Source organism: Stegostoma tigrinum, chromosome 9, assembly GCF_030684315.1.
Source record: "Stegostoma tigrinum isolate sSteTig4 chromosome 9, sSteTig4.hap1, whole genome shotgun sequence".
Lineage (NCBI taxonomy): Eukaryota > Metazoa > Chordata > Chondrichthyes > Orectolobiformes > Stegostomatidae > Stegostoma > Stegostoma tigrinum.
Window position 1 is genome coordinate 80,436,034 of NC_081362.1, and position 27,362 is coordinate 80,463,395.

The following is a 27,362-nucleotide window of genomic DNA, read 5'->3' on the forward strand; positions in this document are numbered from 1 at the left end:
TGCTTTACAATGACTGAAAGGCCAAGTTTTATTGTTATTAACTCAATTTAAGAATGTTAGCAAGACTTGACATTGAACAGTGACTGTTAACTCTCCAGTGAAAATCATGATTATTCAGTATTTAGTTTTTGAAATCTCTTTGAACACCTTGTATGAGGCCAAGGAACACAACAGAATAGACATTGAACAGTGTATGTGCGTTTGTAATAAAATCAAACACAATGTGTTTCAGGATTTTATTTTCAGAATATTTTACCAAGTCAATGAACTACTGTAGATAAAAAACTGACTCCTTGTATGAAAATACAAGAAAGTCAATTTCTGATAAAAACTGCTGTCCTGCGCATGAATCCATTTCTCTTCTGTAAAATATTTAAAGATCTATTTCACATGATCATGTTCACTTTAACTGGAGTAAAATAACAACTGTGACATTTTATAGGGCTTTTCCAACTGATACAATGTGATCAGACTAGATTCTGAGCAATGGCAGTCTATTCACATCCAAGGGAAAAATTTGGAGCACTAGCAGCAGTGGGAATGACTGTGTAAACTCCACAGATAGTATGGACAATCCCTCACTCCAAATATTGGCAACTTAGCAGCAGTTACCATTGTCTGTGACAGACTGTGTGTATTACTGGAAATATTTTGCCTCCAGTGGCATCTTGGAAATACATCCTCAACTGGGCTGCTTAGCTGCCTTGCTCTTATTGTAGAAAGACTTGCATTTATGTACTGGATTTTTCAACCTTATGATGTATGAAAACCTTTTCCATATGCGTTTTTTTTAAAAGTTAGAGTTGTAATGCAAATAAAGTGGTAGTCAGTTAGTGCACAACAAGATTCCAAAAACAGCAATGATAATGATTAGGTAATTGCATTTAGATGATATTGATTGAGGACATAATATTGGTCACAATACCAGGCTGCATCTCCTCAAAATAGTGCTGTACAGTGTTTTATGTTAACCCAAGAAAGTAGACAGATCGTGGTTTAATGTTCCACATAAAAATGCTGATCCAGGTTATGTGTTCAAATACGGAATTTAATGGGTGCCTGCGTTTCCTCAGGCAGAGGATGGCTGCCTTTCAATACCCTTCACTTGGGTAGACTGGCCAGCAGCTATGTAGTGGCAACAAAGCCACCTGGAGTAGACCTGGAGTCCAGCACCAGGCAAGTCAAGGGGTCTCTCAGTGGGGAGGGAATGTGAGGCTCAACAGGGGTAACTTGAGGCTGTTGGACAGATTTACCTGTTCCTCATCCAGTTTCCCCCTTTCACAAGGCTGTGTTCAAAACAATAACATGCAAGTTTTCAGTCATTAAAATACATTGTAAAAGATTTAATATTAATAACTGCTATTACACATTTCCAGCACATTTTCTACCAGTGGCAGATGTGTGGCACCTTGTGATCTACACCAACTTTATACTTTTATCCTGGGAAAGTAAAAAAAAATCTTTATGGTTAAATATTCCTAGTTAAATTGAAACTTGTTTAAATATCTTGATGGATTTCCTCACCACTGTATAGCCCTTTGAACAGAACATTCTGATTTCAATAAAATACTTTGATCAGTCTCTGGGGTCAATATTTGCAAGTTGTCCTTTACAGGAGACATTGGGTGAGATTTTTGACTGGATTGAAGCTTCCTGGGCTCCCTATGAAGAACAAAAAACTTTTGTTAGAAACTGAAATAGAGAAATAAATGTGTACAAATAACTTTGGCTATATAATTTATCATGGCCCAAATTTGAAAATTTCTCAGTATTTGCTGAAAAACTGCACTATTTCCAATGGAAAGGATATATTTAATTTCAATTTTATGAAATCTGAGATAGAGTCAGCGTCATACAGCACATAAACAGATCTTTCAGTCCAACTCATCCATGCTGACCAGACAATCTAAATAAATTTAGTCCCATTTGTCACCTTTTGGCTCACATCCCTCCAAGCCCTTCCTAGTCATATACCCAGCCAGATGCCTTTTAATTGTTCTAATTGTACCCACCTCCACCACTTCCTCTGGAAGCTCATTCCATGCACTGCCCTCTGCATGAAAAAAGTTGCCCCTTGGGTTGCTTTTAAATCTCCCCCCCACACCTTAAACCTACACCCTCTAGTTTTGGACTCTCCCACCACGGGAAAAAGACTTCGTCTATTAATCCTATCCATCCCCCTCATGATTTTATAAACTTCTGCAAGGTGACTCCTCAGCCTCCAAAGTTCCAGAGAAAATACCCCCACCCTATTCAGCCTCTCCCTACAAGCTCAAACCCTCCAACCAAGGCAACATCCTTGTAAATCTCTTCTGAAACCTTCCAAGTTTCACAAATTCCATTCAATAGCAGGGAGACCCGAATTGCATGCAATATTCCAAAAGTGGCCTAACCAATGTTGCAGCTGTACAGGACATGACCTCCCAGCTCTTATACTCAATGCATAGACCAATAAAAGCAAGCATACCAAACACCTTCTTCACTATCCTATCTAACTGCGACTCCACTTTCAAGGAACTACGAACCTCCATTCTAAGGTCTCTTTGTTCTGCAACACTCCAAGGCCTTACCATCAAGTGTATAAGTCCTGCACTGACTTGCCTTTCCAAAATGCAACACCTCATATTAATCTAAATTAAACTCTATCTGCCATTCCACACTCCTCTCCCTAGTTACCCTTTTGTCCTTCCAATGTATTTGTGGAATCCTTTTGGATTTTACTTAACCGTATCTCATGTCCCCATTTGCCCTTCTGATTCCCCTCTTAAATATACTCCTACTGCCTTCATCAAACATAGAACACTACAGGCCTTTCAGCCCTCGATGTGGCGCCGACCTGTGAAACCAAACTGACGCCCTTCTAACCTACAGTATTCCATTATTATCCAAATGTTTATCTAATGACCATTTAAATGCTCTTAAACTTGGCGAGTCTACTACTGTTGCAGGCAGGGCATTTCACGCCCTTACTACTCTCTGAGTAAAGAACCTACCTCTGACATCTGTCCTATATCTATCACCCCTCAATTTAAAGCTATATCCCCTCGTGCTAGCAATCTCCATCTGAGGAAAAAGGCTCTCTTGTCCACCCTATCTAATCCTGTGATCATCTTGTATGTCTCTATTAGGTCACCTCTTAACCTTCTTCTCTCCAACGAAAACAGCCTCAAGTCCCTCAGCCTTTCCTCATAAGACCTGCCCTCCATACCAGGCAACATCCTGGTAAATCTCCTCTGCACCCTTTCCAATGCTTTCACATCCTTCCCATAATGTAGCAACCGGAACTGTACACAGTACTCCAAGTGTGGCTGCACCAGAGTTTTGTAACCTGCAACATGACTCATGGCTCCGAAACTCAATCCCTCTACCAATAAAACCTAACACATTATACGCCTTCCTAACAACCCCCTATCAACCTGGGTGGCAACTTTCAGGGATCCATGTACATGGGCACCAAGATCACTCTGCTCATCCACACTATCAAGAATCTTACCATTAGCCCAGTACTCTGTATACCTGTTACTCCTTCCAAAGTAAATTACCTCACACTTTTTCGCAATAAACTCCATTTGCCTCTCAGCCCATTTCTGCAGCTCATCTATGTCCCTTAGTAACCTGCAACATCCTTCCACACTGTCCACAACTCCATCGACTTTAGTGTCATGTGCAAATTTACTCACCCATCCTTCTGCGCCCTCATCCAAGGCATTTATAAAAATGACAAACAGCAGTGATCCCAAAACAGATCCTTGCGGTACACCACTAGTAACTAGCGAGTTTTGAGAAGATTTGTAGCTCAGGTTGAGGTTCTGGGTGTGAGTTTGCTCGCTGAGCTGGAAGGTTAGTTTTCAGACGTTTCATCACCATTCTAGGTAACATCATCAGGGAGCCTCCGACGAAGCACTGGTGTTATGTCCCGCTTTCTATTTATCTGTTTAGGTTTCCTTGGGTTGGTGACATCATTTCCTGTTCTTTTTCTCAGGGCATTGTAGATTGGCTCCAAATCAAAGTGTTTGTTGATGGCGTTCCGGTTGGAATGCCATGCTTCCAGGAATTCTCGTGCATGTCTCTGTTTGGCTTGTCCTAGGAAGGATGTGTTGTCCCAATCAAAGTGGTGTCCTTCCTCATGTGTATGTAAGGATACGAGTGATAGTGGGTCTTGTCATTTTGTAGCTAGTTGATGTTCATGTATCCTGGTGGCTAGCTTTCTGCCAGTTTGTCCAATGTAGTGTTTGTCACAGTTCTTGCAAGGTATTTTGCAGATGACGTTCGTTTTGCTTGTCTGTTTAGGGTCTTTTAAGACAACAAGCAAAACGAACGTCATCTACAAAATACCTTGCAAGAACTGTGACAAACATTACATTGGACAAACTGGCAGAAAGCTAGCCACCAGGATACATGAACATCAACTAGCCACAAAACGACATGACCCACGATCACTCGTATCCTTACATACACATGAGGAAGGACACCACTTTGATTGGGACAACACATCCATCCTAGGACAAGCCAAACAGAGACATGCACGAGAATTCCTGGAAGCATGGCATTCCAACCGGAACTCCATCAACAAACACATTGGCTCCAAATCAATCTACAATGCCCTGAGAAAGAGAACAGGAAATGACATCACCAACGCAGGAAATGACATCACCAACCCAAGGAAACCTAAACAGATAAATAGAAAGCGGGACATAACACCAGCGCTTCGTTGGAGGCTCACTGATGTTGTTACCTAGAATGGTGACAAAACGTCTGAAAACTAACCTTCCAGCTCAGCGAGCAAACTCACATCCAAAACCACTAGTAACTGAACTCCAGGATGAACATTCCCCATCAATCACCACCCTCTGTCTTCTTCCAACTAGCCAATTTTTGATCCAAACCGCTAAAGCACCTTCAATCCCATGACTCAGTATTTTATGCAATAGCCTACCGTGAGGAACCTTATCAAACACTTTACTAAGATCCATATACACCACATCAACCGCTTTACCCTCATCCACCTGTTTGGTCACCTTCTCAAAGAATTCAATAAGGTTTGTGAGGCACGACCTACCCTTCACAAAACTGTGCTAACTATCCCTAATCAAATTATTCCTATCTCTTATAATCTTTTTCAACACTTTATCCACAACCGAAGTAAGGCTCACTGGTCTGTAATTACCAGGATTGTCCCTCCTCCCCTTCTTGAACAAGGGGACAACATCTGCCATCCTCCAGTCTTCTGGCACTATTCCTGAACATAACAATATCATAAAGCTCAAAGCCAAAGGCTCCGTAATCTCCTCCCTAGCTTCCCAGAGAATCTTAGAATACATCCCATCTGGCCCAGGGGACTTATCTATTTTCACACCTTCCAGAATTGCTAACACCTCCACTTTGTGAACTTCAATCCCATCTAATCTAATAGCCTGTATCTCAGTAGATACTCTTCTAGGGACTCACGTGATCCCTGCTGTCTATACCTGACATATAGCTCTTTCTTTTTCCTGACTGAAACCTCAACATGTCTAGTCATTCAGTGTTCCTTACATCCACCAGCCTCGTCCTTCACTCGAAAGGAACATACTATCTCTGGACTTTCATTATCTCATTTTCCAGATGTCTCTTTACCTACAAACATTTGCTCCCAATCAGCTTTTGAAAATTCTTGCCTAACATCATCAAAATTGATCTTCCTCCAATTTAGAATTTTAACTTATAGATCTGATCCATCCTTTTCTGTCACTATTTTAAAACTACTAGAATTGTGGTCACTGGCAGCAAAGTGCTCCCCCATTGACATCTCAGTCACCTGCCACCTGATTTTCCATGTTTAAATTTAACAGAAAATGAAGGGGAAACAGTGAAAAAGTACAGAGGCTTCACAAAATTACTGAGCGACTAGTTTACAAGCAAGTAGGAGCAGCTGAAATACATGTACACTTTTGATGTACACACATTTGCAGTAGGTTTTGTAGGATAGAAATAATGATACAGTAGAACAGTTTCATCTTCCACTCGTATAAAGTTTCTTGCATATTCTAAAACTAGTGTAGTCCAAGAAACCAAGTGAAGAAAACTTTGACATCCACAAAAATCATGATAGCCCTATCAACCAGCAGTCGTGCAGAATCTTGCAGCAAACAAAGTTCATCAGCAGGACTGAAATATGGGGTCGAACCAGTTAACTATAAAGTTCAACTCAAATCAGGCAGGATGAGAACACAAAAATGTGTAATTTGCAACATTAGATCAGCCAAAACTACAGATTGAGTACATTAATTTATTGTAATTGTAGGACAAAAGCCAGGTGCATATTAGATACATTTCACCTAGCTGGACTGGACAGCCAACATTGCTAGGGAGTGGAGAAATTGGTAGCATAACGAAAGTGAGGATTAATTAATGCTAACCATTTACCACATGTCAATTGTACACAAAATTTAGATCATGTAGTTATCAAAGCACGTCATCCACAGAATGGACCGGAAGAGGCTACACCCCAGATTGAGATTCATAGTTTTCTTCTTAATGATCGGAGCCAAATGAATAAAAACAGAAATAAGCAGTCACCAACATCAGTCGCAAACCACCATTACACAGGGAGCTCTCGACAAAAGCAAGTTTTGCCTTTAGAAAGGAAGTCTCTCCTTCAATTATTCATTCTGCTTTCTGATTCCTCCTCTGAAAAGTGGCCCATTAACTTATTCATTTCATCTAGGTTTTATAGGATGCACACAGCTCTTGGCTGTCATGACAGTCTATAAGATCAAATCATGTATCATGGCTCAGTCTTAACAGACAGGAAATGCAAGCATGAAACAGGCAATGTCCTAAAACAAGCAGCATTTCAGCTAGCAGTACTTACCCCTTAAATCCAAATTTCTGCCATAAATCCTGGATGGTTGCTTGCAATTCAGGCGTGTTCTCATTATTTGAGGCAAATGTCCTTTTCTGTAGTGACAGTGACCTTTTGTTTAAACCACTGGCTTTGGCTGGTCCTGGAAGCTTCAGTTTACTGGCCATTCTTAAAGATCCAGGGCTCAGCTTTTGCAACCCAGGAACCTAAACAAAACGCGCATTTGGTAAATCTACAGTTAAAGTTAAATCCACCTCTGGTCACAGATTTACATAAAAAGAAATGCTACAACCAAGAATTAAGGGCAAAATATATCTGTTTAAGCATCGGCTACCAAATAAGTAAACTTCTCCCTGGGAGAATTACATTTTACCTCTTCTTAAAAAGAATAGAAAGAAACATACATTTTCAGCCCAAATTTCTCCTTCACCATCTCTAGCGAGTAAAAAGATGTCCTTCAGATCAGTATCAAACAGAGTAATCTGTTCAATGTACGTGACACTGGAATAGTCAGCTAAAAAGTGACTGAAGAACTCAAGAGAGAATGTCTTCAGGGGATAGGGCTTTGGAGTGGATTTTGGCATCCCTTCCCACCAGTGAGAACATACGCAGCTCGATTACTTTTCAAGACCTTTCAAATTCTATCATTTAAAATTTTTATAAAATTAGAAATAAACCTGTTCGCGAAAGAATGATTATATGGGTCTGGAAAGTAAGAAAGAAACAGTACATTTACCCTGTGCTTTACAGTTACCGTCACTTTTTCAGGTAATTCTGGCAGAGTGACAGGGCTGCAAACCTGATCACACGATGTTGCTTTGTTACTGGTTTCCTTTCATAAAAGGGAAACAATGATAAGTGCATTATTAGACAAATTGAAGTAATTTCTCATTTCACTTAAATACTTAATCTAATGTAAGCATAAAGCTTCTTACATCCAAGTCAGAATTCCGGGACATTTGAGAAGAGCTCAAGGAATCAAAACCACTGTATGAACTGTCCAGAGAAGAACTAACACCAAGAGGAGATTGTGGGGACGCCATCATGTCAGAGTCATCATCTATGGATTGCTCACATAGTTCGAGAAGGCTTGGCTTGTTCTCAGTTGCACTCTGATTACTTTGTACTTTTCTGTCAATATATCCACTTACAGGTGAAGATTCCACCTTTCTGCAAAATTGTTGCAATACAGATAAACCAGCAGCAGGATTGGGCTTCCTTGGTTTTTCTCCCAGATCTCCAGACCAACTGAAAGCACTTATATTTTTTCTGGCCACTAAATTCAAATCTGAGTGAGCCGTATTGGCTTTAGGACTGGTGTTCAAAAGTTCACATTCGTTTTTCTTTATATTTGTAAAGATGTCATTTTCCTCGCTATTAAAACAACTAATTGAGTTCAAATTCTTGCATCTTTCTGTCCCGTCAGATAATGCTTTAGTTTCAGTTTTTTGATCAGATGAAATGCAAGTTTCTTTGGGACTACAGAAGAACCTACAAAAGAAATATGGGATAAAAATCAAATGCAAAGTGAAGTGATGTCCAAATATAACATTTCACAAAGAGGAAAATATGGATATAAGATACAAATCTAAATACATTGCATAAAAGCTATATGAACAATGCAGTAACAAGCTTTTTTTTGAAAACACTGTCTTTAAGTTAATTGTGTACCTGAAAATTAAAGGCTGAATCATTTAGTTTACTGACTGAAGAACAAAATCACAAAATTAACAAACTGAATTACAACAGGAATACATTGAAAATATTCAAAATGGAAACATTCATTTAATTTCTTAGGGAGGTAAAAAGAGAGAGATTAACTGTTTGGATTATTAACAAGAGATCAATCTAAGCTTTGGAAAATATTTTCTCAGCTTTTTTTTAACCCAATATCAAGCATATTACAGATTATTCACAGTCCACCTCATTCTAACTAATGTTGCATAATAAGGTTAATATCTGTGAGGAATAATGAGCAGAATTTTAATACTTGCCAAAACAGTGGGGCCATTTCCAAATTTGGACCGTGTCCCTCTGAACAGTGCACTCAATGGCTGCTCTTTATCAGAGCAAAGCTGGTTTCTCTGAAAAATTATGCGGGAATGGTGGGGTCATGTGCCCATTTTGTCTAACCTAAAAGTCCTAATAAAAGGGGCTTTAGCATAAGTCAGGAGAATTTAGTCAGGCTGGCACAACTACACAAATGAAGAAACCTAGGAAGGGAGTTTCGAGCAACTACTGGCTTTTATTCCCCTGGACCTATATGTTTCAGAGTGACCAGTAGTATCCAGAGGTGGCACTCAAGAAAATTACCTTAATTTATGGAAAATTATGGATGTTTTTACAGAAAACAAAAAGACTAGTATCCTTCCTTGTCCTAAAGTACACTTCTGAATTATGTACTTGCAAACTATCTTATTACAGAACTGCCCTCAAGACAATGCATTGATTACACAAAGATCAGCCACAGGGTCTGGATTAATGACACCAAAACAGCTTTCAACGGAAACAAAAACTAATCACTTTACCGGCTTCTGGTTCCAGGAATAACAATAGCACCTGAATCTTGATTTCTCTTTTGCAAAATGGTAGCAAACCGATTCCGCATCTTATGATGAGGCGTTGGATTTTCATCCTTGATCGAGTGGCTCACTAATGAGTGTTGTTCCTCTTCTAAAGGAGATTGTGGTGATGGGCACTTTTCAACAACTTGTTTTTTGCTACTTGGAAAGGAGTACTGACTTAGCAAGGCTCCATCCGAAAGACCTTCATCTGGTAACCAAAAACAAAACTACTTTTAAGATAATGCTAATGTATATCGTTAGATAACATTAAACATACCTAGATTGTGGATTTAAATTAAATAAACAGTAACTCAAAATCATATTGTTAAACAAGTATGTGACAGATGTCTTCATTTACTATCAATGGAATATTACCACTACTGTAACCATGTCAACACAACAGTGCTTCATCTTAGAAATCTTCTTGATCACAGAACAATAGTTTGTAAAAAAAACCCCACTTCAATGCATTATTACATAAGAAATTAAATCTTGAGTTAGAAATTACAATTTCAGAGGAAAAGATGCCCCACCCAACTAACAGTATTCTTTGCTTTCCAAGACTGACCATGTACTGGCCTTTTGCAAACAACAGCAAGGCTTAAATGGTGTGTGATATGGTCTGGTGGTCAGTGATGATGGTTACATCAGACATGCACTAGCAAGTACCTTGAGACTGCAAAAATTTAGGCTGTTTCCTTGGAATAAGCAGGATGCTTTTCTGGAGGCTAGGGCAAGGGATAGTTAAAAATCATCAGCTGCAGAAGCATTGAGATGAATAAAAGGTTAAAAAGATTAGATAATTGCGTATTGGAGCCACAGCTGAAAATAACTCTGTGGAATGTGGGTCTGCTAACTCAAAGAAAATAGGAAGATTGGTGATCAAGGATCTAGGGACACATGCTAAGATGGGTCTGTAATCAGGACAGTAGATTTAGAGAGACCAGATGAAATAGCAAACCAAGTTGAGTATGAAATTGAAATTAAGGATGGAGTGTCATTCAGAGCATAGGCTACTGCAAGATAGCATTTCTCACAGGAACTGGAGCAAACGATTCAGCCCCTTGAGCCTTTCCACCATTCAATGAGATCCTGGCTGACCTGTCTGTCTGTCTACATATGCCTGCCATTGGTCCATATCCCTTGAGATCTTTGCTTAACAAAAACGTATGTATCTCAGATTTAAAATTAACTGATTCTGCATCCATTTTCATTTGTGGAAGAGAGCTCCAAATCTCTACCAGCCTTTGTGCGGAGAAATGCTTCCTGACATTTCTCCTTCGTGGTCTGGCCCTAACTAATACTATGCCCCCTAGTTCTAGAATCCCCAGCCAGTGAAAATAGTGAATTTTTATCTGTCTTTTTCTGAATGAGGAGCTCAATGTGGAGATGTAATTTTAAAGGTGAGTGAGGTAGAATAAACTGAGGTGCTCGAAAGATGAGAACGTGGCAGGGGAGTGGCTGGAGACATCCAGTGTGATCTAGTTACTTCAGTGATTTTGCCAAGAATTGTTTCAGTCATGGGCTAGCTATCACCAGTTGAAAGTCAGGTTTTCAACATCAATGAAATCTTCAGAAGGATGAGGGACAATGCGGGCTTTGGTCACAAGTAAACATTATTTAGGGGAAGATGTAGACCTGGCCAGTTATTATTAATTTATTGAAAGTTAAAAAGCAGCCACTAAAGTTGAAGTCTAAAAGCTGCAAACAATCATACAAGCCGGTTAGAACTAGGTTGGTTCAGAAAACAGGGCTCCAGAAATTGAAAAAAAGACTCCGGAGTTCTCAGGATCCTCGGGAAAAGACAGTCCTGACAAATATAGAACTCGTATTTTGAGCCGTATGATTAATGGAAAGCATCAATCTTTATTATCCAATAAACATTACAAGTTTATACTCTACTGATTGTCCTTTTCCCAATTGGCTTATTCCTCGACAAGATTTTTCCTGCTGAGCTTCATTATAGAATTTGTACATACTACTACAAAATAGAAAAGGAACAAGTCAAATCTTTGTTACCTTCTCTTGGTCTTTTAGCCATCATCTCTCTACTGGGAAGCTTTAATCTTTTGATGTTGATAACTTTCTCTTTACCCCTTGTGCAAGGTTTTTCTGGTGATATTTGTGCCTTTGGGACCGAAAGTTGATTTTCAGGAGGCCTGTACTCTTTACTCCAAATACTAAGCATGTGTGGCAGTTTCTGCTTCAACACCTCTTTGTCATTCTGTCCAAGAGTAATTTTTGCTGGAGTCTTGGAACAAAAAGTGATATATACATTTTTTTTAGTCTGAAATTACACTGTACTTTTCATGACCATTGGGCACCCACAAGTGTTCTGCCACCAGCCTCAAACTTCTTTAAGTGTAACTACCGCTGTCATAACTCCTTAATAAATTTATCAAAATTCCATAAAACAGCAATGAAACAATCTGTTTTTTTCTGGGGTGCTTGAGGGAGAAATATTGGCTAGATTAAAAAATAGCAAACATTGATCCACCTATTTAAAGTTAAAATATCAGATATGTAATCTTCTATAGTGTAAACTAAAACAATTGAAACCCAGATCTTAAATAAAAAGATGGTGTTTGATTAAAGGAACAGAATTTCATCATTGGTCATTTTAAATTTATCCCTGAACAAAAACAAAATTAATTTAGAACCTCATTTTAAATGCACCTGAACTGAGAATATCAAGATTGGCTAGTAACTGCATGCACTTGGCAATCCTTTTCTTGGCATGGGCATGTACGGATTAGCATCGGTATTAGTTCTGACATCTGGATTACCTACCCCTATCCCAAAGCAGAGACATAGCAACTAATTAAAGTGGGCATTTTGTCTTAGTAACTTCTCACAATGTTTCCTCTTTTATTCACAAGAGAATTGTAAAGGATATCATATATAATAATAAAACTGTTTAACACCACAGTAAGAGAAAACAAGGTGTAGAACTGGATGAACACAGCAGGCCAAGCAGCAGCAGAGGAGGAGGAAGGCTGACGTTTCAGGCCTAGACCCTTATCTCAAATTCTCCGGCATCTGCAGTTCCTACTATGTCTGAAAAAGCACATTAAGTTGACCTTGCAGAAATTGTAAAATTGAAACATGCAACTTGAAATCATTATGTCAGTTGCACATTACCTGGAAACTACATGGGTTGTAATCATCTCTGGTTTCCAAAGTACTGATATCTATATTTCCGAGAGCTATATGAAGAGCCTTCTCATCACCAAAATGTCTACAAGTAGCTGGGTTAAGGTGCAAAATATAAACAACAAACCGTCAATGGGGAAAAGAACTATTCTAAGCTATAACGCAATATTGTTTATCCAAGAATACCTAATATATAAATCTACTTTAGCTCCCACATAAAGGGATGGCACAAATAAAATGCACAATGAATGGTCCAAAGAAAAGTAGTTTTTATTAAGTCAACAGATTATATAGTAAAACATACCATCGATGCATATCTGATATGCTATTTTGATAGAATGTAGAAGTAGTCATTCAACCCATTGAATCAACTCAGCCATGATCTCATTGAGCAGTGGAGTTGACAATGCTCGACTCCATTTTCCTGTCTTTTCCCCATACTAATTAAAGGTGTCTATCTCAGCCTTTAATGTACTTCATGAGGCCCAACACAAAGGATTGCAGGGACACCTAACAGGGGTATTGGCAGGCACAGGACACTATGCAAGTTTAATTTGTCTCCACTGATCATTTTTGTAAATTTTAATCAGTTTGAGTCAAGGTTTGCAGTGAAAGTGAAGGTAGATTAATTATTTCTGCTGAAAACTGCTTACTGCAATGAATACAATGCAATCCCACCACCAAATTTCTGGGAGCTCGAGGATAAGTGTAACCCCATCACCAGGTGTAAGTGAGCGACTCCAGCGGGTGTAAGTAAGTCAGCAACGCCAAATGTCCTTAGTAAAGATACATTACTCTTAGAGGGAGCGCAACGCAGGTTTATAAGAATGGACCTGGATGTCAGGGGTTATATAATGATGAGAGGTTATACAATTAGGCCTGTTTTCTCCGGAATTTAGAATATTAGGGGACGATCTGATCTATATTTTCAAGATAATAACAGGAAAAGACAGGGCAGATAAACAATTTTCACTGGTTGGAGTTTCAAGAACTAGGTATGGTCTAAATATTAGGACCAGATCATTCAGGAGAAATGTTAGGAAGCATTTCTACATGCAAAGGATGGTAGATTTCTGGAATTCTCCTCCACAAATGGCAATGGATGCAGGACCACTTGTTAATTTTAAATCTGAGTGAAGCAAATTTTTATTAAGCAAATGTTCCAATATTCTACCCCTGACTAAATTAAGGACAATTTTCCCAATAACAGAAATTAGATGCATGTATTCCAGCTCTATTCTCCCACCCCATCAAAACTGCCATTCTAACAGATTTGAATAAATTCATTTTGACAGGTGGGATTGCATTGTATTCATTGCAGTAAGTAGTTTGTTAGCAGCAAATTAAGACAGATTAATTATTTGTGCTGAAAAATACTTTCACTTACACTGCAAACCTTCGTTCAAATTGGTTAAAATTTACAAAAATGATCAGTGGAGATAAATTAAACCCTGCTGTTTTTTTCTGAGAGATTTTTGTGCAATAAGATTGGCTTATGTCTTTAACTGGAACACAAGTTGTGTGACATTATATGCAACACTACAAATTGTTTTACTACACCCACAAGCAGCTGCAGCACTCTGCAAAAATTAGTCATTATACAAATTATTTCAGAATCAGTCAAAGCCAGCAGCAGCAAATTATGTACAAATGTTTGCATGGAACATAAATTTCCACCACTACACATCAACTTTAAATTCAATTTTTTTAAAAAACCATTTTGTCAAATTTTAAATTGGATTATTTGATGCTGTGAAGAAGTTCTGCACTTTGGGCAAAAATTCCTGGTTGTACTGTGTAATCCATCAAATAACACAGACATAGCACAGAGTCCATTGCCCAAAAGATGCAGACAAAGCCACATTCCATCATCTACAGAAAGACTTATTAAATCCACTAATTTTTGTTATGATCTTGCACAATCCCTGTTTTCCTTTGTCATTTTCACCCCAGTTCCCTCTGTCCCCCTTTAAAATTTATCATACAAATAAACAAATTGTTTAACAAACCAGTTAAGCTAATTGACAAGCTTTGCAAATTGGAACAAATTCCGAACTATGTAAAGGATACAGCCCAGCATAGTCAAGTGTTTCTGGATCAACATTGTCTGAGTAAGCATTTAAAGGAACAAGTTTCCGTTTCAATGGATCGAAGACCAATTGATATAGAAATGTATTATTTGCCCGAATGAATCCATCTATATATTCTTCTGTAACAGTTAAAGTTGTCTTCAGATACTGCCCCATTTTCCTAATAACCTGTTATGAAAAGAATATATGGCAGAAACAGGCATTTTTTAAGAAACAAAATTGTCTAAAATAATTTCCAGCAAAATGTACTCTTAAATAAAACTATAATTCAATTCTAACAATAGAAATGAAGATTTATTTCATTAGGAATTCTGCTGTGAGTTACTCATATCCTGTCTCCCAATGCTGGTTTATCAACTTCAAGGCCCAAGTCAGGAGTGTGATGGAATACTCTCCACTTGCTTATACACGTGCAACTCTAGCAACACTCCATGATTTTTCACCATTTGGGAAAAAGTAGCCCACTTGTTTGGCAGCCCATCCACTACCTTCAACATTCACTCTCTTCACCACTGATGAACAGTGGTATCTACAAGATGTACAGCTGTTATTTAGGAAGCTTCTCTTCAGACAGCATTTTCCGAACCAAATCCTACTACCATCTAGAAGGACAAGGGGAGCAGATGCGTTGGAGCAACACCACTTGCAATACTCCCACCAGGCCACACCTCATCTGGACTTGGAGACATGAAGCAGGTCCTTCACTATAATTATGAAGATCAACGTGACTTTGGAGGAGAATTTTTTCTTAAAAACAACAAAATGCAGATTCTCGAAGGCTTTTGCTGAAGTTACAGCAGGAAGTCATAGAACTACTTCTCCATTCTCCCTGATTGACAAATTTGCGCAGTGTTAATTGTTTTTGTTGATACATGGAGTTTAGTTTCTTACTCTTACTTTGCTATTTTCAAAACGCAAAACGGCGTGACTCTCTAAAGATTCAGTGATAGAACTGAAGAGATGATAGAACTTGGAGGATCAAACCATTTTGCATTTTGAAAATAGCACAGTAAGAATAAGAACGTAAACTCCATGCATCAACAAAAACAATTAACACTGTGCAAATTTGTTCATCTGGGAGAATGGGGAAGAAGTTCTATGACTTCCTGCTGTAACTTCAGCAAAAGCCCTAGAGAATCTGCATCAACTGCATTTTGTTATTTTTAAGAAAAATTTCTCCTCCAAAGTCACAGTGATCTTCATGATAATTATTGACACATCTGTTGCAGTCAGTGGCCTAGACAAGTGCCAATACTTTCTTTATACAGGGCAGGTTTTCCAATAAATATTCTGTGTTAATAGACCTTAAAGGTAACTTCAGAATTATTGCCTTATTTTCCTGAATTAAGTCATGCTTGCTATTCTTCTGTAGATTATTTTGTTACTCAAGTGCATAATAAGCATAAGTTCATTGACCCACCGTAATGATATCAGGATTGTTTGCAATCCGAAGAAGCTTGCATGCTTTAGCTAAGCCAATTCCATGAATGGATGCCAAATAATCACACCCTGACAAAATACACATATATCTGAACTTCTCTTCGGTGAAAACATTGCCGAGCTGTTTACATCTGCCAAACTGAGCTCTGTCAATTTCTATGCCATTCCCATTCTTGTCCACTTTCAATACAACCTAAAGGTGCAACGAAAACATGACAAGTTATCTTCTATTCATTTCAACTCCAGTATTTAAACTGAATTTTATTTAAATTAAATCTCAATTATTTGTCAGGTGGGGGACTAAGCCTTCGCCAACCAGGAGATATAATGTCTGATCCGATATCTGTATTAAAACAGCCAATTTCAGCTGAAGAGGAGGAAATAGCTGCATAAAAACAAGAAATATACTCTAACAAAATGGCAAGAGGGCAGGGGTTTAAAAAAAAAAAAATAATTGTCTGAAAAATACCAATCCAACTTACGTTCTACTTAAAATAACAATTTTACTGATGTCAAACTATCTAAACCTTATTTAAAAATATAGTAATAAAAGCATTTATTTGAAAGAACAAAAAAAGACTTAACATTATTTACCTTTTTACATCCAAATGCCAAGAGATCTGAATCTTCCGTAATAACTGCTTGTGCAATGCCAATCTTGTTTAAGTAAGCCAATTGAGCATCTGCCTCATATGGTGCTACAATACAATCCATTCCCCGCATTCTTGCTGCCTGTGTTAGTACAAAAAATGAAAGAAACTGTTCTTTCCTTTGAAGCAAATTGTCTTATTTATTTCCCTATGCACAGCAATCCGTAACGGAAGACAATATAAAATGCTACTGCAAAACCAAAAGACAATAGCTGAAATGATTTCCTTCCCATTCCCAAATATTAGATCAATTGTCTTCCTGAACAGATCAGATTCAGGAATTAAAATTATAAAATAATAGAAAAAAATTCTTGTTTTAATAAATTTTAATAAAGAAATCAGGAGAAATGTCTTGATCCAGAGAGCAGGGACAGGTGTAATGTTCTACCACATGAAGCAGGTATGCTATTGTCGTGAAGAACACTGATGCCTTCAATACAAAGCTGGATATGCCCACGAGGGAGAAAGGAATAGAGGATTAAGCCATCAGAATTAGATTGGAGAGGCAAGAGGCTTGGATGATGCACAAATACTGACATGGACCATTGGGTGAAGGAGCCCATTTCTATGATGTACATTCTTTGTAATGTAGAGCTGGGAATTTGCGCAGTATTTTAGAAAGATCCAAACAATGGCCTGAAAATCACTAGGATAGAAACAAAATTCTGAACTTACAAATTCAGTTCCATGTACAAGTTACAGAAGCAGAAAGGAAACATGTAATCACTTGCTTTTATGACTTCATGAGCCATGGCAGATGTTATGTTGACAGAACGAGCAAAACACTCTCTAGCTTCTTTTGTTTTTCCTTCTCGAAGGTACTGCTTTCCTTTCTGCAAGTTTGCTTGCCTACGTCTGTAAGGCAGAAAACCACCGAAGCATAAATGTGTCTTAACCACACGCTTGAACAGCTGCATAGGCAAGTCACACAAATCAGAACAGCAGCACATAACAGCATATTACTGCTGAGTGTATGAAACTGACATTATATTGCACAGCTAGCACAAAGGAACACTACCTCGATTTAATGCTCAATAATCCAGCCCTGAGGAATATTAAGTAATTTCTACAGCACATCAATAGAAAACAATAATAACATTTTAATACAGAGTTTTGTTATTTTTAAGAAACGTAGCCAGTTATACTTATTTTTTAAATGTAGCCTGTTAAATAAAACAATAAGGTGATACTCCTGGACTCTACTTTCTCCAAGTTATCATTATTAAACATAAGAAAGAAAGCCTCTGAAACCACAAGAACTCTAAACTCAGTGTAGGCATTTACTACTTACAATCTTCGAGCCTTTTCAACTTCTTTTTTAGAAGGTAAAGTGCATCCATCAAAAACTAAGACTGGCTTGACTCCAAATGAGTCCAACATTTCAACAAATTTCATACAATAATTAACATATCTGCAACAAAACACAAATTTAGAAGTATTAGAGAAAAAAAATCATAAATAAAAAATACCCAAGCTGTTTAAATGAAATACAAATCTTAAAACTTATATTTGCAAGCAATTTCAAGCACATCATTTTGATTTCAGATCATTGACGTCAAATGTTAACTGCTTTTCTCCATATGAATGCTGTCTGGCCTGTCAGTTGATAAAAACAGTCAATCCTGCAAGTTATGTTGTTGGAGGGAATACTGAGAGACACAATTTATATGTATTTGGAAAGGAATGGGGTGATTAGGGATAGTCAACATGGCTTAGTGAGACACAATTTCCCATGCACAAACTCAACTGATTTTTTGAACAAGTAACGAAGAGGATTGAGGGTAGAGCGGTGCACGTGATCCATGTGTACTTCAGTAGGGCGTTAGACAAGGTTCCTCATGGTAGACTGGCTAACAAGGTTAGATCACATGGAATACAGGGAGAACTAGCCATTTGGATACAGAACTGGCTTGAAGGTAGAAGACAGAGGGCAGCGATAGAGAGTTCCTTTCCGACAGGAGGCCTGTGATCAGTGTTGAGCCACAAGGTTCTGTGCTGGTGCTGGGTCCACTGCATTTTGTCATTTACATAAATGATTTGGATGTGAACATAGGCGGTATGGTTAGCAAGGGTTTGCAGGTGACACCAAAATTGGAGGTGTGCTCGACAGTGAAGAAGGCTACCTCAGAGTATAACAAGACCTTGATCAGATGGGCTAATGGGCCGAGCAGGAGCAGATGGCGTTTAATTTAGATAAATGTGAAGTGCTCCATTTTGGAAAGGCAAATCAGAGCAGGACTTTTACATTTAATGTGAAGGTCCTGGGGAGTGGTTTATCAACAAAGGCCCTTGGAGTGCAGGTTCATAGTTGCTTGAAAGTGGAGTCACAGGTAGATTGGATAGTGAAGAAGGCATTTGGTATGCTTGCCTTTATTGGTCGGTGCATCGAGTATTAGAGTTGGAAGGTCATGTTGAGGCTGTTCGTGACATTGGTTAGGCCACTTTTGGAATACTGCATGCACTTCTGGTATCCCTGCTATGGGAAGGATGTTGTGAAATTTGAAAGGGTTAAGAAAAGATTTGCAAGAACTTTGCCAGATTTAGAGGGTTTGAACTATAGGGGGAGGTTGAATAGACTGGGGCTACTTTTCCTGGAGTGTCAGAGGCTGAGGGGGCACATAAGAGAGGTTTATAAAATGATGAGGGGCATGAATAGGGTAAATAGGCAAGGTCTTTTCCCCCAGGGTGAGGGAGTCCAAAACTTGACAGCATAAGTTTAAGGTGAGAGGGGAAAGATTTTAAAGGGACATAAGAGGCATCTTGTTCATGCAAAGGATGGTGCATGTATGGAATGAGCTGTCAGATGAAGTGATGCAGGCAGGTACAATTACAACATTTAAAAGACAAGTGGTTGGATATATGAATGGGAAGGATTTAGAGGGACATGGACCAAATGCTGTCAAATAGGACTCGATGTATTTTGGGGTATCCGGTTGGCATGAATGGGTTGGACCAAAGGGTCTATTTCCATGCTGTACATCTCTACAACTCTAAAGCATACCACTGTCATGTATAGCACAGAAGAATGCACAATACTTTTGTTTTTATTGCTTCTCAGAGTAAAAGTCAATTTTAAGATGACATATAAGCAGTTGTGTGCTTACAGGACTAGAATAAAAATACTTAAGCATATTGCACCCAGGAGTCTCATACGTTACAACTACGTTTATTAAAATAAGAATAATGTCACATTTTGTTAAATTGATGGTTTATAAATTCCATATCTCCCCTTACCATTAATATTGAAATGAGTTTTGTTTCCTCGCAGCTGTGTGCAGCTAGTATTTCAAGGGGAAATAACTTATAAAATGGTTTCTCTAATTAGAAATCTTATATATTTGCATGTGGGCAAAAGTTCATTTTTTAGTCATTTGCATCACATGGCATTGGGTGCTTTATTTAACCAATAATATTTATCAAACAGACTAAAAAAAATGCAGAAAAATTCAGCTGTAAATATTTAATGGTGAAGTAAACAAAATGACTCATGAGTTAAAAGAAGGTAAAAGGAACTTACTGATCAGTCTGTTCTCCTTGTGCTAATTTATCAGCACACGCAAAAGCTCCTTTGTGCAGCCAGCAGTACATATCCAATGCAACAGTTTGTCCTTTGTACTTCTTGATATGAATTGGCTCTGAGGCTTCCTTAACAAACTGCAGCAACCCTTGAATCCCCATGGTCTGTTTTTATTCCTGTCTAAGGATTAAAGTTTTCATTTGTACTCGTAGGCTAAAATGCATGGACTATAATGTGAATACCAGTAAAAGTTAAAATGACTATGACGAAGTCCAATCTAGATGCTATAAATATTTGATCATTCTTTTGAACTGTGTGCAGGTTATTGAGGTTTTTACAATACTAAAAGTGGCTGCAGCATAAACAGTTGTCTTTAGTAAAGTATTGAGACTCCAAAACATAGTTGCAAAATAGACACAGTCTGAATTTACTGAGACTCCAAAACATAGTTGCAAAATAAACAGTTTGAATTAACAGTCAAGTAAACCCACGATGCGTGCTACGTACCAATTTTCAAATGTGCTTTCAGTATGTTAAAAAGGACGGGCAGGCTTGGTTCAGTTAATCAAACCCTTGACTCAGTTGGAAGGTTGCAGGTTTCAAGCCCCACTGTGGGACTTGCACATATACCAGTATTGACATTTAAACCAATGTTGGTGAATCTTTTAGATACAAATTAAAACAACATTGCCTACCAAGCACATGTTGAATATTCCTTAGTTTCATTCTATTTGGATCTTTAGTGCGATTTATTTTCCTATTATGTTAACAACTATGATGGTATTACTTCCTGCTTATGCTCAAGTTAAGAGAATTTTATTATAATAAATGCAAAAGCAGGTGCTGGAAATCTGAAATAAACAGAAAGTGCTGCAGAAACACAGGCAGTCTGGCATCAGCTGTGAAAGCAACACTTCGAGTCTCGTCTCATTCTTGTTTAGAGAGAATTTTATTAATTTAGTTTCAAACTTCTACTCCTTTTCATTTTTGTGCAGTTCAAAGTCTTCCTGGCCCTTCGCTTTTTCTTTGCTTCTTCTTCCACTGTCATTTATTATATGCCAATCAGTTCCTGCAGTTGTATTTATTACCAAACAGTTACTTCTGAAGACCCTAGTTCGATCTTCCAGACTTCCATCTGTACTGCACCTAATCTCAGGCTGTCACTTTTCAAAGCTTCCAAAATATCCTTTATTGCCTCACCCAGAGTGGACAGGTCAGTTGGTCATTTCCTATGTTTTTGCTCCATCCCTTTCTAGGACCACCTTGATCCCACTGCATGAAGTTGCCTGTATCTTTATCTTCATTCAAGAATTTACCTTTATTTATGTCCTCCACTTGCGCAATAACTTTCCCTGACCTCCAGCTATCTAAAGGGATCGAAAACACAGATTCAATCATCACTTCCTGTAATATTGCCTGGAAACTCACAGCCGGTCGAAAACATAATGATTTATCTAAAATGAAGAATATGAAAAGTCATTTGGTGATCACATTGCAGGCAATCAAATTGTGGAAAGAAATATATGAGCAAATAGGTGAGTAAAAGGCAATTATATTCATGGGGATTTCAATTATCCTCAAATAAACTGACAGAAGGGACCCAACCAGGGTTGAAATATTTAATGCATATTAATAACTCTTTGCTAACATAGTTTGCAAGGTACTCAACTGCTGTACTGCTAGACTTCAAAACGGAAAATAAATCACAGCAGATAAGAAAAGCAAGCATTAGAGAACAGTTGAGTAGCAGTGATCAAAGTACAGTTTTTAAAAATAAGAGTTTGAAAGTAATTCTTATCTTCAAAGAAGACACGCCTAATCTAGTTTGATGCAGGACAGTGGCAAGACATATACTTGAGGAAAATCTTTGTAAAACAAGACAAAAAAATACTTATATGAAGTGAATACAATAAAATATTGACAAATATTTCCAAAAAGAAACTTTTACTAAGCTTACTAGTTGTTGAAGCAACACAAAAAGAAGACAATGAAATAATGTGGTATACACAAACTTTCATAAGGTCACAAAAGGTGATAAACAACAGTTTCAACACTGGTAAAATGAGGAAAGATTTGGACCAGGCAGCAGAACAAATTGAAAGCTGCTACAAAACAGGGAAAGAATGGGAATTAACATTTTCAGATTGACAGAAAATTGGATGCTGTCCATACCAGAATCATGTTGACTGCCATGTATATAAATGATTTGAATATAAATATTAGAATCATAATCTCAAATGTTGTACGTGATATCAGACTTGCACTCTATTTAGACTGGAGCAAAGTACAAGCCTCATGACTTCAGAAAACCTTCTGCTAATTACCATGTACATTCTTCCCTCAGCTGATAAATCAGTACTGCTCCGTGTGAACAATACTTGGAGGAAACACTGAATGCGGCAAAGGGACTAAATGTACTCTGCATGGGGGAATTTCAAAGTCAACCACCAAGAAAGGCTCTTGGTTTAGCTGGTCAGGTCCTAAAAGACATAGCTGCTAAACTGGGTGTGCAGCAGGTAGTGAAGAAACCAACAAGAGGGATAAAGATACTTGACCTCATCCTTACCATGCTGTCAGCTGCAACTGCATTTGTCCATGACACTATTGTTAAGAGTGACTACCGCACAGCCCTTATAGAGACTAAGTCTGGCCTTCATGTCAAGAATATTCTCCATTGTGTTGTGCAGCATTACCACCTTGGCTAAATAGGACAGACATCAAACAGACCTAGAAACTCAAGGCTAGGCATCCATGACACACTGTGAGCCTTTAGCAGCAGCCGAACTCTGCTCCAGCACAAGCTGCAATCTCATAGCCTGGCATACCCCACACTCAACCACTATCATCAAGCCGGGGATCAACCTTGGTTGAATGAAGATTGCAGGAGAGATGTTAGGTGCAGATTCAGGCATATGGAAAAACAAAGTATCAACCTGGTTAAGTTACCAGAATCAGCGAGTGATCAAGCTAAGCTATGCCACAACCAACAGATCTGGAAGCCCATTACATTCCACTGTGAATGGTAATGGATAATTGAACAACTCACTGGAGGAGGATGATCCACAATATCCCCTTCCAAGATGGAAGAGTCCAGCACATCAGTGCAAAACACAAGGCTGAAGCATTTGCAGCAATCTTCAGTCAGAAGTGCTGAGTGGATGATCCACTGCGGCCTCCTCCGGTGGTCCCTTGCTTCACGAATACCAATCCTCAGCCAATTTGCTTCACTCCAAGTGAAGTCAAGATGTGTCTGGAGGCACTAGATACTGCAAAGCCCTCAGTCAATTTAAGGGAGACCATTTGGGGCGGCATGGTGGCTCAGTGGTTAGCACTGCAGCCTCACAGCACCAGGGGCCCGGGTTCAATTCCAGCCTCGGGCAACTGTCTGTGTGGAATTTGCACATTCCCCCTGTGTCTGCGTGGGTTTCCTCCGGGCGCTCCGGTTTCCTCCCACAGTCCAAAGATGTGCATGCTAGGTAGATTGGCCTTGCTAAATTGCCTGTAGTGTTCAGGGGTGTGTGGGATATTGGGGATGGGTCTGGGTGGGATGCTTCAAGGGGCGGTGTGGACTTGTTGGGCCAAAGGGCCTGTTGCCACACTGTAAGAAATCTAATCTAATCTAATCTAATCATCCATCAGGGAGTCCCATCGGTCGATCAAGGCCAGTGTCCAATCTTAGTCCGGGGCTTGGACACAATCAGCCATTTGGGGTATGGGCCATATCATTACAAACTGGAGAGTTGGTCACAGTCAGTCTGGCAGGTCCAATGCAACCGCTCTGATGTTAGCAGTTTGGCAGTCAGGAAGCTCCATGGTAATCATTCAGAGATCTGGTGACTCATTAGTTGGAGCTATTCTTCCAATCTGGTCACAGGGGTGAACCACAGTAAGCCCTGGAAATCTGTTCACTGATGCACAACAGTTGGAATGCTTAAATTGTATGCCTGGGGTTCAGGAACTAATGTTCAAAGCCGGGAGACTTAAAATGAAAGAGTTTGGCAGAAATGTGTGAAAGCTCAGAAATGGTGGGATCGACAAGGAGCGCAAGGAAGAAAGTCGACATGAACATTTGGTGGGGGGGTAGGTGTGGGGCCTTATTTCTTGCTTACCTACATTAAAAGGCTGAGCCAGATTTACTCTGTAAAGTTGACCAATGTTGCCTTTCATCCACAACTAAATGGAAAATATGCATCGGAAATGCTAAAAAAAAGCTGTCACTTTGCCTGGTTTCCTGTCAGACAGGTTTTATAGTCCGAGAACATGAATTCTACTTTTGAGCAATGCAAAGCTCTTCTGGGGCAATTACATAAATCATATATTTACATAGCACAGGTTAGTGATGTCTGTGATCATAAAATTCTGCACATCAAATCCAAGTGGTGACCAACAATGTGGGACATAAATCATGATCACAAGCAATCTTGACTGTCATTAAAAATTGATCATAGACAGTTCTGTGAAACTAAAGTAATCACAGGCAGCGTGAAGTGTCACCTGTGTGCCACAATTCATAAAGACAATCAAAAGTCACATAAGCTGCACAAGGCTACATTGCTGATTTTCTCTCACCCTGAACTGTAAGCTTTTGCCAATAAGTTGTCACATGCAAAGTTGCCTTTCTCTGGTTTAGTAGGAACTGCCAATGCTGAAGAATCTGAGATAACCTGGTGTGACGCTGGATGAACACAGCAGGCAAAACAGCATCAGAGGAGCAGGAAAGTTGACGTTTTGGGTTGAGACCACCCAAAACATAAACTTTCCTGCTCCTCTGATGCTGCTTGGCCTGCTGTGTTCATCCAGCTTCACACCATGTCATCTCTGCCTTTCTCAGGTGATTAGGAGGGGTTCTTGAATCCTACTGCACTTAAAATCTCCTGTACTTGTGTAACATGGCTTGTGCTACATGTATCAGAATATGGTTTACTAGATTTATCAGGTGCCACACAACTCTTATGAATTTTCTGAAGAAGGGTCCAGACTTGAAACGTCAGCTCTCCTGCTCCTCTGTTCTTTGGAGGAATGAAAACTAACATTTGCCAAGATGACTAGCTGTCCCATGGCCATTGGCTAAAAGGATTCTGAAAATTGAGCGACATAGTGTAAGCTACCTTCCTCTAGAAATAGGCAGGTCAGCAAGTGAACAGGCTAAACAATATTCCTCATCAGAGGGTCCTCAGTTGTTTAATCCAGAAGGGACGTGGACTGGAAGAGAAGCATGACCCAGAGAAGAGTTCCCTAACATCTCAGTTAGAGAGTAGGATGCTGTTTTCATAATTTTCATTTACCCTTCCATGCCAACAGCCTGTTTTGTCTTCTATTAACAGTGAACCATTCCCAAATGTTATGGTTACATACCTTCCTTTGTCTAATTAATGTATCATATCTAGATTGTTGCTTCTTACAAATTGATAAACCGTTTAAAAAAAGTGGTTACAAATTGTTGGCTGCCCATATTAGGTATCTGTGATCATGGACTTCCCCTGTCCCATGTATACAATAATAAAAAAAATCAACAGTGTAAGTGCTATTCATGGCTGGCAATGATTGAGCAGGTGCACAGCTGGGCTTGAAGTAAGGTGCAGATAGGAGTGGGAAGTAGTTCTATGCTGAATGAATGCATCAAAATGTGACCACAGCACGAGAAAGGTGCAGTGCATGAAACCCACAATTAAACTCAAAATTGACATAACTTATTTTTGGTCTAATTCACCTTCATGACATTCTGAACTGAACACTTAAGATCACAGGGACTGTCACAGCTCATTGCTGTCTCACTGAATTTCATGCCTGTTGAGGTAAACAGAACCCACACATCTATTCTTAAACACCTGGACTTTAAAAGGATCATTATTAAAAGTTAACAATCTGATTCAATACAGATACTGCTTGCCCTACTGTATATTTCCAGCACTTCATGTTTCTATTTACAATTCTCCTTTCGTATGTACTTATTATAAATTACTCGTTTTCTACTTAAGTGCCAAATCAAATTTGACATGCTTCTCCAAAAGGTTTTACACTAAATTTTATATTGTCGCTCCCACAACCGCTCTTTCCAAGTGCTGCCACATTGCTTAAACTAATTCAGACATCTGAGCCATCGTTTAACTCATTATTGTACCGTTTTATATCCACTGGCATTAGCAACAATACATCAATTGTCCTACATTAAATTATTGCACCATCTTGATATAATTATGCGCCAAGTAAAATACAAGTGGGCTTGTAAAGAGTCTTTAAATGGGCCATGATAATAATTGGAATGAGGCAAAACTCCACCAGTAAAAGGTACAAGGTCAGCTTGGCAATAAAAAAGGCAATCTACAATCAGAAACATTTACACTCAACCAACTCAAGCTACTTTGAGCATCCCAGGTTTTAATCGTGCATTCATAGAAGGCCATACCTTCACCCTCAACCTCTAGAAATCCCTTTCTGAACCTCTCAGCTATGTTCTCTTTATAACATTCTTTAAAATCCACTTCTTCTACCTAGCTCTTGGTAAACTAACTGAATATTTCATTCTGCGTCCGATTTATCTTCATAAAGCACCTGGAAAGCGCTTGTTTTTTGCGGCAATTTACGTAAACGCAAGATGCTGTTGGAAATGATCGGAGCAGAAACCATAGGCATATCGCTGAAGCCAGTGGCTCTTCTGGGTGGATCGAGCGATAAATGATCGGGGTGGGAGGAGGGCCGGATCGATCTCCCATTAAACTCAGCCCGGTGAAGAACATTAGCTCGAAATATCTAACAATACAAAAGAAGGCATTCGTCGCCGTGACCTCGGCCGGCACCGACTCACATCCACAGGCGCTGACATCGCCGTGCGTACAGGGATCAGTTAAATTGATTAAACGACCAGTATTTTGTTTGGTACCTTGTTGCGATACCTACTTCATCAACACAGACCACAACTTCGTTAACATTCCTGGCACCATCTGTTATTCGATATTAGAAACGATTCATACAAATGCGCCATCATTTCACTGTTAGTACACATTTAAAGACGCCCTGGCGTTTACCCGCCAAAAATTCAGCTGAGCATAACATATTCCAGTTGGTTTTTGGCGTGATCCAATGGGAGAGGGACTTGTTGGAATG

At 39.0% G+C, this 27,362-nt stretch overlaps 1 protein-coding gene and 1 long non-coding RNA gene across 5 annotated transcripts in view; one reads left to right on the top strand and one right to left on the bottom strand.

Annotated features, from left to right (window-relative positions):
- The window catches only part of LOC125454610 (uncharacterized), a 41,689-nt gene extending 33,589 nt beyond the window's left edge, over positions 1-8,100 (top strand). Inside the window, exon 3 of the long non-coding RNA XR_007248058.1 lies at positions 7,998-8,100. This is a non-coding gene — a long non-coding RNA (uncharacterized LOC125454610). The remainder of the gene's footprint in view (positions 1-7,997) is intronic.
- exo1 (exonuclease 1) lies at positions 99-27,288 on the bottom strand. 4 transcript variants are annotated; one of them, XM_059648679.1, is made up of 15 exons: positions 27,156-27,288; positions 21,575-21,625; positions 20,259-20,438; positions 18,033-18,152; positions 17,469-17,596; positions 16,686-16,819; positions 16,072-16,284; positions 14,632-14,819; positions 12,550-12,646; positions 11,428-11,659; positions 9,373-9,616; positions 7,780-8,335; positions 7,581-7,676; positions 6,854-7,050; positions 99-1,662 (listed from the first exon to the last, which is right to left on the bottom strand). In XM_059648679.1, the coding sequence occupies exons 3-15, from the start codon at positions 20,417-20,419 to the stop codon at positions 1,521-1,523; spliced, it is 2,508 nt and encodes an 835-aa protein (XP_059504662.1). In that variant the 5' UTR covers positions 20,420-20,438; positions 21,575-21,625; positions 27,156-27,288; the 3' UTR covers positions 99-1,520. The 4 variants fall into 4 exon arrangements, with proteins under 4 accessions (XP_059504662.1, XP_059504663.1, XP_059504661.1 ...); XM_059648680.1 differs by having other exon boundaries at positions 27,139-27,288; XM_059648678.1 differs by lacking the exon at positions 21,575-21,625.
- Between the last annotated feature and the right edge of the window lie 74 nt (positions 27,289-27,362).

What these genes read in the sequence shown, in the direction of transcription:
- exo1 (XM_059648678.1), bottom strand. Translation starts at nt 20,419, where the DNA reads ATGGGGATTCAAGGGTTGCTGCAGTTTGTTAAGGAAGCCTCAGAGCCA. An exon ending in ACACTTGACTATGCTGGGCT is followed by an intron (nt 12,647 to 14,631) that starts GTATCCTTTACA and finishes AGCTACTTGTAG; the next exon opens with ACATTTTGGTGATGAGAAGG. An exon ending in GGCTAAAAGACCAAGAGAAG is followed by an intron (nt 9,617 to 11,427) that starts GTAACAAAGATT and finishes TTTGGTTACCAG; the next exon opens with ATGAAGGTCTTTCGGATGGA.